The sequence below is a fragment of the Halichoerus grypus genome, chromosome 6, assembly GCF_964656455.1.
Source record: "Halichoerus grypus chromosome 6, mHalGry1.hap1.1, whole genome shotgun sequence".
Lineage (NCBI taxonomy): Eukaryota > Metazoa > Chordata > Mammalia > Carnivora > Phocidae > Halichoerus > Halichoerus grypus.
In genome coordinates this window covers 82,122,681-82,139,443 of record NC_135717.1, presented here as the reverse complement: position 1 = coordinate 82,139,443, position 16,763 = coordinate 82,122,681, and the positions used below count along the sequence as shown (strand labels likewise).

The 16,763-nt window shown below is 44.2% G+C and overlaps 1 protein-coding gene across 1 annotated transcript in view; it reads left to right on the top strand.

The window, feature by feature from the left end:
- ANO2 (anoctamin 2) overlaps positions 1 to 16,763 on the top strand; it is a 322,969-nt gene that overhangs the window by 148,088 nt on the left and 158,118 nt on the right. Inside the window, exons 11-13 of the mRNA XM_078074088.1 lie at positions 39 to 199; positions 5,041 to 5,123; positions 10,450 to 10,560. Coding sequence (XP_077930214.1) covers positions 39 to 199; positions 5,041 to 5,123; positions 10,450 to 10,560 — 355 coding nt within the window. The remainder of the gene's footprint in view (positions 1 to 38; positions 200 to 5,040; positions 5,124 to 10,449; positions 10,561 to 16,763) is intronic.

The following is a 16,763-nucleotide window of genomic DNA, read 5'->3' as shown; positions in this document are numbered from 1 at the left end:
CGAGCTCCACTTGACCCAGCAGCCTCTCTCTACTGCAGCAAAGAGATGTGTGACCAGCAGAATGCCTTCACCATGTGTCCCCTGTGCGACAAGTCCTGTGATTACTGGAACCTCAGCTCAGCCTGTGGTACGGCAAAGGCAAGCCACCTGTTTGACAACCCTGCCACCGTCTTCTTCTCCATCTTCATGGCTCTATGGGGTAAGCGGTTATCATGAACCTTGCTTATTTTGGTGATACCTTTAAATGGGTACAGTGACCATGCTCTAAAGCCCATATCCTTTGATTTATGCCCTTTAGTATTTAGTCCTCATACCTCAAGAAGTATTTTAGGGACAATAGCTTTTTCTCTTTTACTTCTATGTGTGAATAGAACTAGGAATATCCTCCTTGGCTTTATATATTTTTTAAAAACATAGAGGATGTTAATCTTGTACTAATCTCATGTATGCTTTATTCAGAATTTGAACCAATGCAAATCCCTAGCACACCCATAAGGCACTCCAGGTATATCTGCTAAGATGTGTAAAGTCACAGATAGTCACTATAACACTCAGAGTGGTGGGGTGACTGCTATGGCCACAGAGTTCGCTGGTGGTGAAGGTGGGCCCAAATCTGATCTCCTGACTCCAGGTTCTGTGCAATTTCCAGGACACCATGAGTGCAGACGGTGGAGATTTTACTTAATGCCAGAGTAGTGTTTTCAGTATTTCCACCAAAGGGATTTGTGAAGGAGAGAACAGATAGTTCCTTCATTTTCTTCTCCTCCCTTTACCCCCAGAGTATTAGGGTAATAAACTTTCTCTGGCCATAGTCATCTGACCATAAACACACACACACACACTCTCTCTCTCTCTCTCTTTCTATTCACAAACTGGAATGGAATAACCTAGAATAATAACCCCTGTGGTAACTGGACATTTCCAAGGAGACACACCCACGTGTATCATACAAGGAACAAAGTCTACATGTTTCAGCCCATCTTGAGTAGCCACCTGACTTTCACTTTTTACTCATCATTGGATATGCAGGCCCTTAGTTTCCCCATTGGATCACAGAACAGCAGGGCCGTGATCCCACTGCAGAGGATGCTTGATTATCACTGACTCCATGGGGCTGGGAGGACATGCCAGGATGAGACCGTGAGTCACACATTCCTGAAAATGTGAAGAAGAGAGAGGGAGAGGGAGAGGTCTGTTCTCAGTAGTGCTGGGAGTACTAATACAAGCTTTCTCTGTTCCCAGAAGGGACCTCTCCTTGGGTGGAGATAGAACCAGACTGGAAAGACTGCCATATTACTAGGCCACCAAGGAACATTTCCAGGGGACACTCTCTTCTCTGTTCCCTAGGGGAATAGCCACTGCCCAGGGACACATGGAAGTAGTCAGCCCACAGAAATAGGGGCAGGGAGTAGGAGGAGATGGCACTGGTCACCATAGGGCCCTGGAATTGTTCACAGGAGGGCTTCAATAGAACCAGCTGAAGCTGAAGCTTGTTGCCTGGGAGTCTTAGGCAGCAGCTCTGTGTCTCCTTGTCAAGCAGGGCATCTCATGATTACCCTCAAATCCACTGGAACTGATTTGAATCCAGAATACACATTCAGTGTTTGATATATTGCAATCCTAATTCCCATTCATTTGTCTGAAGAGATTCCCATGACTGAGTAGCTAAAGCTTAATAACGCTGGGTCCATGATCCCTTATGGACTTTCCTGGGGTGTGTAATTCCTTGTTGTAGAGAAACTTGATTTTCAGTTGTACTTGACCACTCTCAAGCCCCAACAACTACCTCTTCTCTTTCCTCAATAGCTGTAATTAACAGATGCCTCCTGCCCCCTGGGATCTGCGATAATTTACTGCCCCACCCCTGCCCCTCTCACTCCCGCTCATGGGGCAGCTCAGGAAAAGCATGAAGGGTGGGACGTGTCAGAGCTTCCTGGCATAGCGTGGGGTTCAGTTGTGTTTTTTAACAGCCTGGCCGTGTTTTATGTGATTGTGTATTTGGTTGCAGTAGCCAAGAGCTGCTGGGCACGATTGCCTGCAAATTATGATTAAAAATAATAGTACTGCCTCTCATTACCATGATTATTATGATCAGTGGTGCTGTGCTGGGTGGGCCTGGGCTGGGGCCCAGTCTGCCAGGAGGAAGGCTGGGAGAAGTGGTTCTTCGCAGAGAGACTACCTGTCAGTTGCGCAGGAGTGGGGGTACATGGAGGGTGGTAGTCAGCAGGGCCTGGGTCTGTGGAGTCTTCAGGCCTAGGTCCTCTGTGGTTCCACTTCAGACTCCAGGGAACTTTGGAAAGCGAGTGAAGCCTTATTGAAAAGGGAAGTAAAGGGCCAGGGTTTCTGAACTCCGTTCTGAATAGAAGTTAAGGGCATTGACTTAGGGGCCAGGCGGTCCTAGGTGCGTGTCTCAGTCCTGCTCCTTACCAGCTGGGGATCCATGGCAAGAAGACAGTGTGGATCTAGCTCCGTGTCACAAAAGTCAGCACTCTTAACCAAGATGCCATGTACCTGGGGCAAAGTTTTTAACCTTTGGGCATCATCGTGCTCATCTGTGAGATGGGTGAAGGAATACCCACCCCACGGTGCTCTTGGGACAAGTGAATGAGATATGCGTGCAGAGCACTTAGCATGGTGCCTGGCAGAGAATATACACCAGGAGCTGTGGGCTGCTCTTCCTCATTATGATGGGCCTCCCTTGTCCTCATGAATCCTCTATAGTGACTTCTTTGCCCCTCTCATCTGTTCCCATGCTCTGACTTCTCTTCTTCATAGAGATTGCAGTCAGGAAGCACTGCGGATCGTGCTGTATGCGGAGCCCTCCTCAGGTGCTGAGAAGAGCATAGGAAAAGGAGGGATGCCCTCCTCCCCACCTTATTCCCAGAGCATCCCCAGGCCAGTGCCAGTGTTGGGAGGTCAGGATGCACTTAAATGAAAAAGCCGCAAATCCAAGGGAGAAACCCTGCGAATCTGTGCACTGTAACATAGCGCCAAGTAAAACAAATGGAGCTTTTAGCAAATGCACATTCAGCCGGTCTGTAGGTGTTTATTCTGCTTAGTTCTGTGCTGTGCCCGAGGCAAACAGGCAGCTAAGAGCTGAGGAAGTTTACAGTCCCGTTATAGTAACACTGCAGACCTGAGTCGCAGCCAACAGGGCAGTGCGGCATGTGGCGAAGGGTGCCCAGGCTTTTCCTGTGGGTGGTGTCCCGGGGGTGGCCTCAGGGAGTGTCACTTCCCTTCTTTTCCAGGGCACCAGACCCTAAGGACAGTAGGAGCATGGAGGAGAGGGCGGCCCCAGCAGAGTGGGTCAGGAAAGGATGAGGGTAGCCTGTGGAGGGTAGCATAGGGGCGCAGGACAGTTTGCGTGAGTTGGGGATGAGGAGGGCAGCGAGGAGGTGACCTTAGCAGCAATGCATGTGTGAGGTTGTATGTTGACAGACTGAGGGAATGGATTTAGACAGATGGGTCGGGCCACATACACAAGGTCCCCCCATCCAGAGAGAAGAAGTTACACAATAAGGAGCCATTGAAAGTCTAGATGGGGGAGTGTTGGCATCCTCCCCCTCCCAGCCCCTTCTTCACTGCCCAAATGCCATTGTTCTTCAAGACTCGGCTCAGATGGCTTCTCTGGCAGCCAGCACACTCCCTCTGCTGCATGCCCACAGCTCCTTACGGTGTCATTCTTAAGGCCCTGAGCACTTCATGCCTCGTATTGTAGCTATTTACAGTCTTTCCCTATAGACTGTCGACAGTTTGAGAGCAAAATCCACATTAGATTCACCTAACCTCTCTGATGATGTCTAGAACGGTGTTTTGCGTATTACAGATACCTTAGTTGGGCCCAGTTCTTTTTGCAGGATTGGAAGTTTATTCCAGCTTGCTCAAAGAACAAGAGAGGTGTTATAAGAAAACTAGAAGCAAGCTCCTGGATGCAGGTAATGAAAGGGAGCCAGGCCTCTGGGGGACTGGAGCTAGAGGAGCTCTCTGAAATCCTGGCCCTTTCTCCTTTCAGGTGCTGCATGGTTCATCCCAGTTCTGCTTCTCTTTGTATCTCTTAGTTCCAGTTTTCAAAAGAGAGGACCGTATGGTCCATCAGCAGGCTCTGGATGAGATGTTCAGTCCTGGTGTAATGAGCCTCTGCTGTCGAGTGGAGGGTGCTGGTTCTCCTCGGAGCATGTTGGGCGGCCCTTCAAGGGGCTGAGGGTGGAGCAGGCAGACTGACTGGCATGTGGGTATGGGAGGCACTCAGCAGCTACTTGCTAAACAAATGGAAGCCTGGGTGAATGCCCCTAGGGGGGAATACTCTGTCGGCCACATGCCACTGGGCTTGGAAGGCTGAGACATTGAAGTCAGGTGGTACATAACCTCAGGACAGGATACCTGGGGCCCAGAGAAGGGATGTGGTACTGGAGACAGAAAGAAAGATGGGAGGGCACCTGGGTGGCTCAGTCGTTAGGCGTCTGCCTTCGGCTCAGGTCATGATCCCAGGGTCCTGGGATCGAGTCCCACATCGGGCTCCCTGCTTGGCGGGAAGCCTGCTTCTCCCTCTCCCATTCTCCCTGCTTGTGTTCCCTCTCTCACTGTTAAAAAATAAACAAAATATCTTTAAAAAAAAAAAAAAGAAAGAAAGATGGGAGAAAATGAGTGAGAACTCTGAGGAAGGTGCAGGAAGAAAGAATGTATGTGTAGGGAAGATGAGCTTTGTCAAAAAAGACTATAGACCCTTCCATACTTGTTTTCTTCATCTTTCCATCCTTCCTTCATTTCTTGAGATCACTGTTTGCCCTCTTCTCATAACCTAGAAATGGGGAGGGGTGCATGCATCTGTGTGTGCTGGTGTGTCTCCTTTACGTGTATCTGTTGGGCTCTTAAGGATGTGCAATAGTTTGAGCAGTTCCAGCTAGAAGTAGGAGGAAGGGAATAAATGCTTTAAAGAGAGTCCCTAAATTTGAAATCTCAGGTTTATCCTCCACCTCCATTGGTGAACCCAAAGGGTACTCAAAATCCACTCTTTAATAGAATTTTTTCTTTCTCTTTAAGCTACCATGTTTCTTGAAAACTGGAAGAGATTACAGATGCGGCTGGGCTACTTCTGGGACCTGACTGGTATAGAAGAGGAAGAAGTGAGTTCCCTTGCATACTTCTCTGGGTCCTTGCTTGGTTTCACCCTGCAAATAGATCTTCATGAGTGAGATGACCACTTACATTTGCTGTCACATCAGGCAGTCCCTGGCTCCATGGTCTTAATCATGGTTGATATGCACTCTTCTCTTGAGACATTGGACCTGATGGGCAGTCAGATGTCCTAGGGACCCTCTCTGGAAAAAGAGATGGCACAAGAGAAAAGCCTTTGTGGTAGCTTTGAGATTTAACTTAACATTCTTCTACCTCCCATTTCATGGGTGCATGAAGCCAGAGAGTAGGACTCACTCTCATGTAACCCAGAGCATGCATCTGTCAGAATGCCTCTGTAAGCCTGCTGAGGGTCAAGGGAGAGGTATGGGTGCCAGATGCTGATTGCCTTTGATGTGTGTGGAAGAAGAAAGAACCACTGAACTATTACAGTGTCAGCCAGTACAGCATGGGTGAAACTAGAGGATGAGCTAAGGGCAAAGGGTAGGTTCTTCTAGAAGGTTCTTCTCTAGTTTTATGGACAGATGATATTTAAAGGTTGAAAACAAATCAGCCTTCCCTCTGGGCTCTTATGAGAACTAGGGCCCCAGTCCTGATGTTGGTGAGCTGGCAATGAGTAGTGAGTGCATGGTTGCTCACAGTTCTTATCTATTCCCACTCGCCACCACTGACTGAACAGTAGATGTGAATATTGGATAGGGGCTCCTGGTAGTGTGGACATTGTTGATGAGGTGCTGGGGACAGTGTCTAGAAAGACCAGGAGGTGCTTGCATTTGCCTGAGGACTCACTTGCAAAGGCTGGCCACAAGCATAGTGGCGGCTACATGGAAAGCACGCCTTTTCTGGATTCTCCCACAGTAACTGTTGTGCTTCGCCTTAGGCTGGGGATCGCTGGCTTTGTGGCCCTGATGTTTTATGGCCAAACAAGGAAATCCCCAATTTAGTCTTGTTCTCAAGCCTGTGTGGCTCCACATGTCTGTCTTATGGTGTCATTTCTTCTCCTTGATGCTCTAATTGAGCAGGGGGGCATTCCATCCCCAGGCATTGAGTGCGTGTGCTCATTGTGTTCCAGGCCTGTGCATTAAACGTATGCCTGGAGACTAACAGTATCATGGGTTCTGTGGCAGATCAGAGAACGTCCACGTGGATTCTACCTTCAGGGAGGATACAAATTAAGAGGATAGGCATAATAATGAAGGCAATTGCATTTCTTGGGAATTAATGGCCAAATGAGTGCTTCCAATAGAAAGTGCTATAGAAGTGGGACTGTGGGGGTGATCTGGTTCGGACATCCTTGTCCTATGGGTTCCATTTGCTTCAGCAAAGAGAGAGAGAGAGAGAGAGAGAAGAGAGTTGTGGCTGGGTGTGGAGAAGCAGGAGCCCTTGCTCTCCTAATGCAGGGCCTAGCATGTCTCCCAAGAAGAGAAGAAGACACATCCTGGCATCCAAACCTGCATGGGGCCAGAGATGAGCTAAGTGTGTCTGCTAAGGAGAGCTGAGGAAGCCAGCAAGTCTCTGCTGGAGAGGAGGTGTAAACACACTCACACAGAGAAAGCGATCGGTTATGACTTGAGGCCCTCAAGAATCTCAGTCACAGGCCCCTGGCAGGGCTGGCAGGATAATCCATTTTGTTTCTATAGCCAGGTTTCCTGTTTTCTGATTAACCCAGAGATCAGTGGTAAGTTCACGGGTGGTACATGATTTCAGGAACTCGTGTGCAGGCTGGGAGTGGTCTGGCCAAGACTGGTTTACCTGTGCCACAAGGAGAGGTTCCTTATGGGCTCTGGTCACTCCTGATGGGTCAGGTGACTGCAAGGCGGCTTGCTTCTACAGCGTGGTTGGTGTGCCCTGGGTCAGGCATGGTTGAGACAAAGGGAGGACAGCCTTGTCTTTTCCTTTAATGTACTTATATTTTGAACTAGGATATTAAATGCACTTTAAATTCAGTTCAATCTGAAGAGTCTCTGAGCATCTCCAAAGGATTCCATTCGGCTAGGGTGCTTTCTGGTCTCTAAATATTTAGAATACGATGGTGAATATATGAGAGAAATTTCTTCTGGCTAAAGTAGCCAGGAAGGGTTGAACGAGTGGGGTGCCTCAAGTTCAGGTTGTAAGCCAGGGAGAAGTGGTAGGAGGCTGGAGACGGTTTTCTTTCAGGGCAGGGAAGGACATGCACAACCACATCCAAGCTCCACTTCCTGGGTCCGTGTGGCCCCTGTCTAAGGGGCCTTCGTGTGGAACCAGGAGGGCCATCTTGAGGGACTTACTAAACGACTCTTTGGATCCTGTTCTTGCTGAAGGGATGCCTGCCAGACCTCCAGGGTGTTTTGCTCTGAAGTGGGACAATCTTCAGCTCAGTGGGCCTCACTTGCCTGATTAGCTTCTGTCAGTCAGGCCCCAGGTGTTCCTCCTAGAGGGTGCCCTTGTCTGAACATAGATGTCCTCCCCTCCATCTCTCTCCCATCTCTTGTCTCTCATATCAAGCTTTAGGTGTCCTACATGGCTTTCTATCACACAGGAAGCAAAATCCTCTACCTCCCTTTCTGACAGTACATGTCATTCTCCTCCTTGCTCAGACCTTCCAGCCACATAGACCTTCAGTCTCTCCCCAGCTCATTCTAGTCTTTGCACCGGCTGTTCCCTCTGCTTAGAATGTTCCAATCTCCACGTGGCCTATCCCTTCTTGGCTTTTTCATCCCAGCCAAAACATTACCCTCCTCAGACAGGCCTTCCCTGAATCCCCATTTGGAAGCAGCCATCCTGTTTTATTTCTTCTGTTGTTCTTATCCCTAGCTGCTGGTTTCTTACTTGTGTGTTTGTTTGCTTATTGTCACCTTCCTCCACTTAAAGATAAGCTCAAGCTCCACTGTGGCCTCAGAGCCTGGAAAAAAGTGTAGAGCACAGTAGGAGCTTGAAAACTCTTCGATGAAGACATTTGTTGAATGAATCTCTGGGTTTACCTCTTTAGATCAGAGAAGGCTGGTCCTGAGCTGGCCTGGGGCCTTCCTTCAGCCGGCTCCTGAGGAGACCAACCAGGTAGAAGTAGCTTTGGGAAGTATTTCCCAGAGTCTAGATGGGAGGGGATATGTATTTGTGATTATTTTGCATCAGACCACCAATCCAGAGAGGCTGTGTATGAGAAACATCAGGAATAAGGAGGACCCGCCCGAGGCTGGGTACACTGGAGCAGCCCACACAGGGGCTGGATTCTGCTCTGGCCAGGAGCTCAGTTGTCCAGCTCCCTGCCTTTGAGGAATTCTGTAACCTCACCCGACCTTCTTGGCCACAAACAGAGAGATCCTTGTCTGACCTGCTTCAGCTGGAATGCAGAACAGCCTAAGACTCTGTTTTGAGAGTCTTGGACTCCTGTTTATGTGGCAAGAATGCTCAACTTGTTCTAAACAGATGAGAGGTTCTGAATGGTGGCCCAGCGTGGGGTGAGGTGGGCCAGCCACAACTAGAGGGATGCGAGGACACATCTCTGTATGATGTCACGGCATGTCTTTGGAAAGTCAGAGGCAGGTCAAGAGCAGCCTCCTAGTCAGTAGGGAGAGTTCTCAGCCCTTTTGCAGGGTATGAAAGGTAGAAACAGCTTTAGCTTGAGGGGCTTTAGAATCCACATTATGGTACTCACCAAAAAGATACTGCTATATTTTTTTAATGAAAATCTTGCATGGAAATAATATAAATGAAAAGTGACCGGATTTCAGGGGCCATGGAGGACAACTTCAAACCAAATTTTTCAAAGTATTCCTGTAGGATGTTCATTGTTAGAGGCAAAAGGATTTTTGCAAGAAATAGTGGGTTTAAAAACATTAAGCAAGTGTCTTCAAAGTAGAACTTTTCAGAGCTTCTAATATGCTCATTGTGACTCTCAGGTGATACATTGTGTGGGCTGTTCCAATCTCTCAACCACTGGTATCCTTTTTTACCTACAACTCTTTTAGTACACACATTAGGAAATGATGTGTTGGAGAATGGATGAAGGTGAGAGACAAAATCAGTGAGCTTCACAAGCATTTAGAGATTTCTGGGTGCTACATGGTGCTAATTAAGACAGATTAGGTTGCAGATCCTCATATTGATATAAAAAGACTCACATGCAAAACAGCTAGGAAATAATAAAAGAAAAATACATAATTAAGAACTGCGTGTGCTGTAAGCTATAAAATTCTAGGCTACTCGAGAGGGAGGAGACTCCACCAGGTATGCCATAGCAGGAAGTCGTGGAAGGGATGGGGCTGATGCATCTTTGGAGATTGGCAGTGATGGGATGACTTAAAACCCTTGAATAGCATCACCTCCTGTTCTATTGGTTATGTTTATAAGCCACGTGCATGGTTTCTCCTCTCCAATATCATGACATGTACTGGGAAAGCCAAAGACTGGTCAAGAGCCTAGCTTATTGGCTTTTGGAAACTCTGATGTGTGAGCAGTGGTAAGTAAATGTGTGTTCTCTGAGTCAACTGTGAGCCAGCGCCTGAATCCTTGCCTAGGAGTTATCGATAAATGCTACGGGAACATGAAATCCTCACACCTGTAGGTATTCGTCCTTGGACGCTGCAGGGAAAACCTGCCAATGAGACCAGGTGTACACTGTTAAATTCTCTTTGAAGTAAGTCATGCATTTTCCTGCTTCAGCATCTGCATTGATTTGACTGTAGTCCTCTTGATTAGTTAGGTGCTCTTTCCCGTGCCTGGTGACTCACTATTCACGTTTGTATTGCTGAATGGCTCAGTAATATCTCTTGAGTATTGGTGTACTTGCCAGTGAGTTACTCACCTAGGCTGTACGGGAAAGAGGTTCAGGCAAGTGAGTTTTAAGATTCCCTGTGGCCATCTTTAACTTTGATGTTTATTGGTTGCCATTTTAGCTTTCAGAATAATGGAGCAGGAAGAAGTTTTGTCGTTGCCCTAACTCCCAGCTGTGGGGCACATCTGTTTCTCTAGCTGGGATTTGGCTCATTGAAACTTACAGTTTGAGGTATGAGGATAGTTAGGATGACCAGACACTTCTGTTTGTATCAGTTGCCCAGTTAACGTTTCCTCTCTCCTTTCTCAACACCGGTCCCATCCCCAGGAACGTGCACAGGTTTGGTTTTCAGTGTGGTAACAACTGTTGTGTGTCCCCTCTCTGTCCCCCACATTGTGTTTCTGGTCTAGACTCCTTGTGATCTTGTGTGGTGTAACAGTTCATGTCTAATAGCATTTGATCCTAAGTCCTGACTATTGTACTTGTGGTGTCTGGTTATAACCCATAGGCCAGGGTCACTCTTCTGCCTGTTTACTAACTATGCATTGACTCTTGGGTTTTAGGAACACTCCCGGCCTGAGTATGAAACCAAAGTTCGAGAGAAAATGTTGAAGGCGAGTGGCAAGTCGGTTGTCCAGAAATTGGGTACCAATATGACAGAGAATGAAGAAGAGGTAAGATGCGGGCACTTGCTGCTCACTGTCTCCTTTATTTCTTAAGATCCTGTTGTCATCTCATTTGGAGTGCCTTCATGGACAGAGACTAGACTGGGAGATGGGGTTGATGGGAATGGGACAGGAGGGAATGATTCATGACACTTCCTGTTGACCTGCACTCAGAGTTTATGGGGAGCAGGGTTTTGCCGTAACTTGATTTATCTCTCTTTCCTGGGTGGCAGTGTCTAGACAAAATGGGAGAGCAGGTTGGAGAAGAAAGAAAGAAACAGTTTCTGGCCCAGTTCCTCCGGACTCCATCACCTAAATATCTAATAACGATACCATACCAACTAGCACAAGGGCAGCTAATCTTTGTTGAATGCTTGCTCCAGGCTAGATGCTGTTCTCAGTGCATTATATTATTTTATTCTCACAATAAATTTAGGAGGCTGGCACTCTTGTTAGGTAAATGAAAACTAATGAAAAAAGTTATGTTCATAGCTTAAGTCAGTTGCCAGAGGTCACCCAGCCCGTAAATGGTGAGTGGATCTGGGATTGCAACCCCAGTCCATCTCTGACAGTCAGTGCATCTAACCAATATGCAATATTGCCCTTCCAGTGCAATGAAGAAGTCCAAGCAAGAAATGGATCTTCAGGCTGGCAGAGGCAAATTCATGCCTATGCTCACTTGAGCTACTCATAGAATGTTCCTTATATTTCATTTTATCTGGGTGGGCCTTCACAAGTAGGAATGTGATGGTGAGCATGTCTTCTAAGTCCTATTTCTGAGTTTTAGGGTGGCATTCAGACATTAAAACAGAGCTTCAGAATCTGTGCTGTGATCTGTAAATACTCATAACGTGCGTGAGCCGGGGGTATGGAGTGGGGGGCTCCTCTTTGGCACCGCCTGTCTCCTCTGAGCGCCACCCGGCTTTGAAACCAAGTGTGTGTGTGTGTGTGTGTGTGTGTGTGTGTGTGTGTGTGTCTGTGTGTCTGTGTGTCTGTGTGTGTGTTTATGTCTTTCCTAATCTGGCTCCTGAAAAAAATCAACAAGATTGGAAATCTGTTGTTTTTGCATGTGTCTTTTCTCCATCTTGGATTTGAATTCAAATTTCATTTAATTTTACATTCTTAAAGTTGGAACCATTCATGTTAACATGCAAATTTATTCAAGCACCAAAACAGAAGAATGTGGTGTTTTTGAGCCCAGAACATTGGCTTTTTTTCTTCTTTCTCTCTCTCTCTCTTTTTTTTTTCTCTTAAAGAAAACAGGACTTAAACAGAAGAGAAGGAGGGTGGCCCTCTGAGTTTTTTTTTTTTTTTTCTAGACGAAAAGTAAGTCCAAGACCACCAATTATTCGGGGAAATAATGAATTCATTCTTAGGAAAGCCTAATCATCACCACCACCCTCATTAGAAAGCAAGCATTCTGTGTTCTGTCAGCTTCGGCAACTCCAGGCAACCTTCTTTCTCCACCCCAGAGCAATATACAATGGATAATTTTATGGAAATCACATGTAACTTTTATTGACCACTGACTCATTTAATTTTAATTCCATAGACGGGAATGCCAAGGAGCTGGAATTGCATACATTGAGGCTGTGGTTCTAATATAAATTTTGCTTGGATATATATGCATGATAGGTCACATAACTTTCAGGAACCATGAATAATTGAAAAACATCTGAATGCATTATGAATGATACATATGTTTATGTTTTAGCATTCAACATCTATTTCCATTACACTGTCTAGAATCCAAAGCTCAAAGCATCTAATGTCTTATGGGCACTGGGGAGAAAATGACCTTCCCAGATGAGCAGTGCAAGATGAAAATGGCCTGGAATTTGATTGTCAACATCCTTCTTGTGTTCCCTCCATTCTGTTAATACTGTAAATATTCTGTTCTTGCTGTAAATCTAGCCAAAGGTGGGAGATGATGGGAGGAGCACATGTTGCTGTCTGATGGGAGGGATGCTGCTTTTGCCTCTGGGAAGAGTTGAGGTCAATGCCTACGGCATTACATGGCTCTGGGGGCACCCTCATGTGTGGGATATCTAGGAAAGGCACCTTCTGCTGGGGAATAGACAGGGACTAAGACCCAAAGTCTAGCTGGTGGTCTTGGATATGCGTCTTTCATCATCTTGGCTCTGCCTTCACTGTGATCTTCATGCTGCATATCCCCACCTCTCCTTACTTTCCTTCCTTTTAGATGATTATCTACCATTTATTGAGACCCAGATCCGTATGGGAATTTGCCAAAGATCACATAACTTGTGGGGAAGCTGGTAGTCAAGCTCAGCTTCACTTGATCCCCAAGGCCCATTGCTCTTATATATTTTTTTAAGTTTGAAGGTACCGAGCCCATTTTTAAAAACAGCTCAGACCATAAAATTCACCCATTTAAAATCTACAATTCATTAGTTTTTGCTATATTCGCAGATTTATGCAGCCATTTCCACCATCTAAGTTTAAAGTATTTTTATCACCCCCAAAAGAAACCCTCTACCCAGCACTTACCAAGCTCTGGGAAACAATTATCTACTTTTCGTTTCTATGGATTTACCTATTCTGGACTTTCATGTCAGTGGAATCATACAAAATGTGGTATTTATCTTCTTTCATTTGGCAAAATATTCTCATGATTCATCCATGTTTTAGCTACATCAGTACTTAATTCTTTTTTATTGCCAAATAATGTTCCATATTGTGGATATACCTCATTTATGACTTGATGGACATCTGGATGGCTTCTACTTTTTGGCTATTATGAATAATGGTGCTATGAATATTTGTGTACAAGTTTTTGTGTGGATGTATGTTTTCATTTCTCTTGGATATATACATAAGAGTGGAATTACTGGGTCTCATGGTAGCTGCATATTTAATACTTTGAAGAACTGCCGTACTATTTCCCAAAGTAACCATGCCATTTTACATTATTATTTTTTAAAGATTTATTTATTTATTTTAGAGAGAGAGAGAGAGCGTGAGTGCATGCATGAGCGCACAGGGATGGGGGAGGGGCAGAGGGAGAGGGAGAGAGAGTATCTGAAGCAGACTCCCCACTGAGCATGGATCCTGATGTGAGGCTCGATCTCATGACCCTGAGATCATGACCTGAGCCAAAACCAAGAGTGGGATGCTCAACCAACTGAGCCACCCAGGCGCCCCCCATTTTACATTCTAACCAAACAATGTATGAGGGCACCAATTTCTCCACATCTCGGCAACACTTGCTGTTATCTTTTTTATTTTATCCATCTTAGTTGTGTGAAGTGGCATTTCATTGTGGTTCTCTTTAGCATATCCCTAATGACTAATGGTGTTGAACATCTTTTCATGTGCTTATTGGTTATTTGTATGCCTTCTTTGGAAAAATGCCTATTTAGATTCTTTGCTCATTTTTTAAATTGTTTTTTATGATTGTGTAATAAGAGTTATTACATAATCTGAATACCTATCCCTTATATGATATGATTTACAAATATTTTCTCCCATTCTATGGATTATTTTTTTCATTTATTGATATAATTCAAAGCTCAAAAGTTTTTTGTTGTAATTCAACTTGTATGTATTTCCTTTTGTCACTTGTGCTTTTGTGTCATATCTAAGAAACCATTGCCTAGTTCAGTGTCATAGAGATAGACTCCTAGGTTTTCTTCTAAGAGATTTATGGTGTTAACTCTTACATTTTAGGTGCATGATCCATTTGGAGTTGATTTTTCTGTATGATGTAACTAAGGGGTCCAAATTCTTTTTTTTTTTTTGCATGTAGATATTCAATTGTCCTAGGACCCTTAGTTGAAAGACTGTTTTCCCCATTGAATTATATTGACACCCTCATCAAAAATCTATTTACCATAAATGTAAGAGTTTATTTCTGGACACTCTGTTCTATTCCATTAATCTATATATCTGTCCTTATACCAGTGCCACGTTGTCTTAATTACTACACCTGTGTAATGAGGTTTGAAATTGGGAATGTAACTTTGACTTTGTGCTTCTTTTTCAAAATTATTTTGACAATTCTGGGTGTCTTGCATTTCCATATGAATTTCATGACCAGCTTGTCAATTTCTGCAAAAAACCCAAGCTAGGATTTTTGATAGGGATTGAGTTGAATCTGTACATTAATTTAGGAAGTATTTAAAGTCTTATAATCTATGAACATGGTATATCTTTTTATTTAGATCTTTTTTAGTTTCTTTCAACAGTGTTTTATATTTTCAGTGTACAAGTCTTGTACATATTTTGTTGAATTTGTTTATAAGTATTTTATTCCTTTTGATGCTATTGCAAATGTAATTGTTTTCTTAATTTCAATTTTTCATTGTTCATTGTGAGCATATAGAAATACAATTGATTTTTTAAAAAAGATTTATTTATTTATTTTAGAGAGAGAGAGAGCATGCCAGTGAGCACAGGGAGGGGCAGAGGGCAAGGGAGAGAGAAACTCCAACAGACTCTTCTTTGAGCTTGGAGCCTGACACAGGCCTCAATCCCATGACCCTGAGATCATGACCTGAGCCGAAACCAAGAGTCAGACGCTCAACCAACTGTGCCACCTATGGGCCTCTTGATTTTTTTGTATATTGATTTTGTATCCCATAGCTTTGCTGAACTCATTTTTTAATTCTAATAGTTTTTAGTGAATTCCTTAGGATTTTCTATTTATAAAATCATGTCATCTGTGAATAGAGATAGTTTTATATCTTCCTTCCCCAATCTGGATGCATTTTATTTCTTTCTCTCCCTCTCTCTCTCTCTCTCCTTTTTTCCCAGCTAATTGCCCTGACTAGAATCTCTTGTACAATGTTGAATAGAAGTGATGAGAGCAGACTTTCTTGTCTTGTTCTTGATCTTAGGAGAAGAAAAAAATTAGCCTTTCACTGTTAAGTATGATGTTAGCTGTGGCCCATTGCTTTTTTTTCTCTCTTTATAAGGCTTCCCAGAGAACAATTTACATCACATCAACATGATACTGATATGAAACATTCTGTATTGTAATGAGGTGGTAACTACATGTCCACATTGGGGAGGAACAATACGGTATGTCCCAAGGTTGGCAGGGTCATGGTACTCTCATCAGGTAGCTGAACTTTTCTCTGGGCCTCTTCTGCTTCAGGGGTCACATTAGGAGAGTGGATTATAGCCTCTGCAGTTCTGAAAGTTGGTGACTTTATTTATGTGAGAGATGATGTTGATCATTAGCCCAGAACTTAGGGGCATAGACTATCTCTTATTTGTCTTAGATGTTGTTAATTTGGATATTCTTACAACTATTTTTCTTATATATGCCTTTTTAAAAAGTTTTTATTTAAATTCCAGTTAGTTAATTTACAGTATAATATTAGTTTCAGGTGTACAATATAGTGATTAAACACTTCCATGCAATACCTGGTGCTCATCACAACAAGTGCACTCCTTAATCCCCATCACATACTTAACCCATCCCCCCACCCGCCTCCCCTCTGTAACCATCAGTTTGTTCTCTGTAAAGAATCTGTTTCTTGGTTTGCCTCTTCCTCTCTCGCTCTTTTTTTTTTTTTTTTAACCGTTTTGCTCATTTGTTTTGTTTCTTAAATTCCACATATGAATGAAATCATATGGTATCTGTCTTTCTCTGGCTGACTTACTTCACTTAGTGTAATACTGTGTAGCTCCATCCATGTCATTGCAGATGGCAAAGCTTCATTCTTTTTGATGGCTGAGTAATATTCCATTGCATATATACGCCACATCTTTATCCATTTATCAGTCGATGGACACGTGGGCTGTTTCCATAATTTGGCTATTGTAGATAATGCTGCTATAAACATCAGGATGCATGTATACCTTTGAATTAGTATTTTTGTATCCTTTGGGTAAATACCTTGTAGTGCAATTGCTGGATCATAGGGTGGTTCTATTTTTAACTTTTTGAAGAACCTCCATACTGTTTTTCAGAGTGGCTGCACCAGTTTGCATTCCCACCAACAGTGCAAAAGGGTTCCTTTTTCTCCACATCCTCACCAACACTTGTTGTTTCTTCCATTTTTTATTTTAGCCTTTCTGACAGGTATGAAGTGACATCTCATTGTAGTTTTGATTTGTATTTCCTTGATGATGTTAAGCGTCTTTTCATGTCTGTTGGCCATTTGTATGTCTTCTTTGGAAAAATGTCTATTCATGTCTTTTGCCCATTTTTAATTGGTTTATTCATTTTGGGGATGTTGACT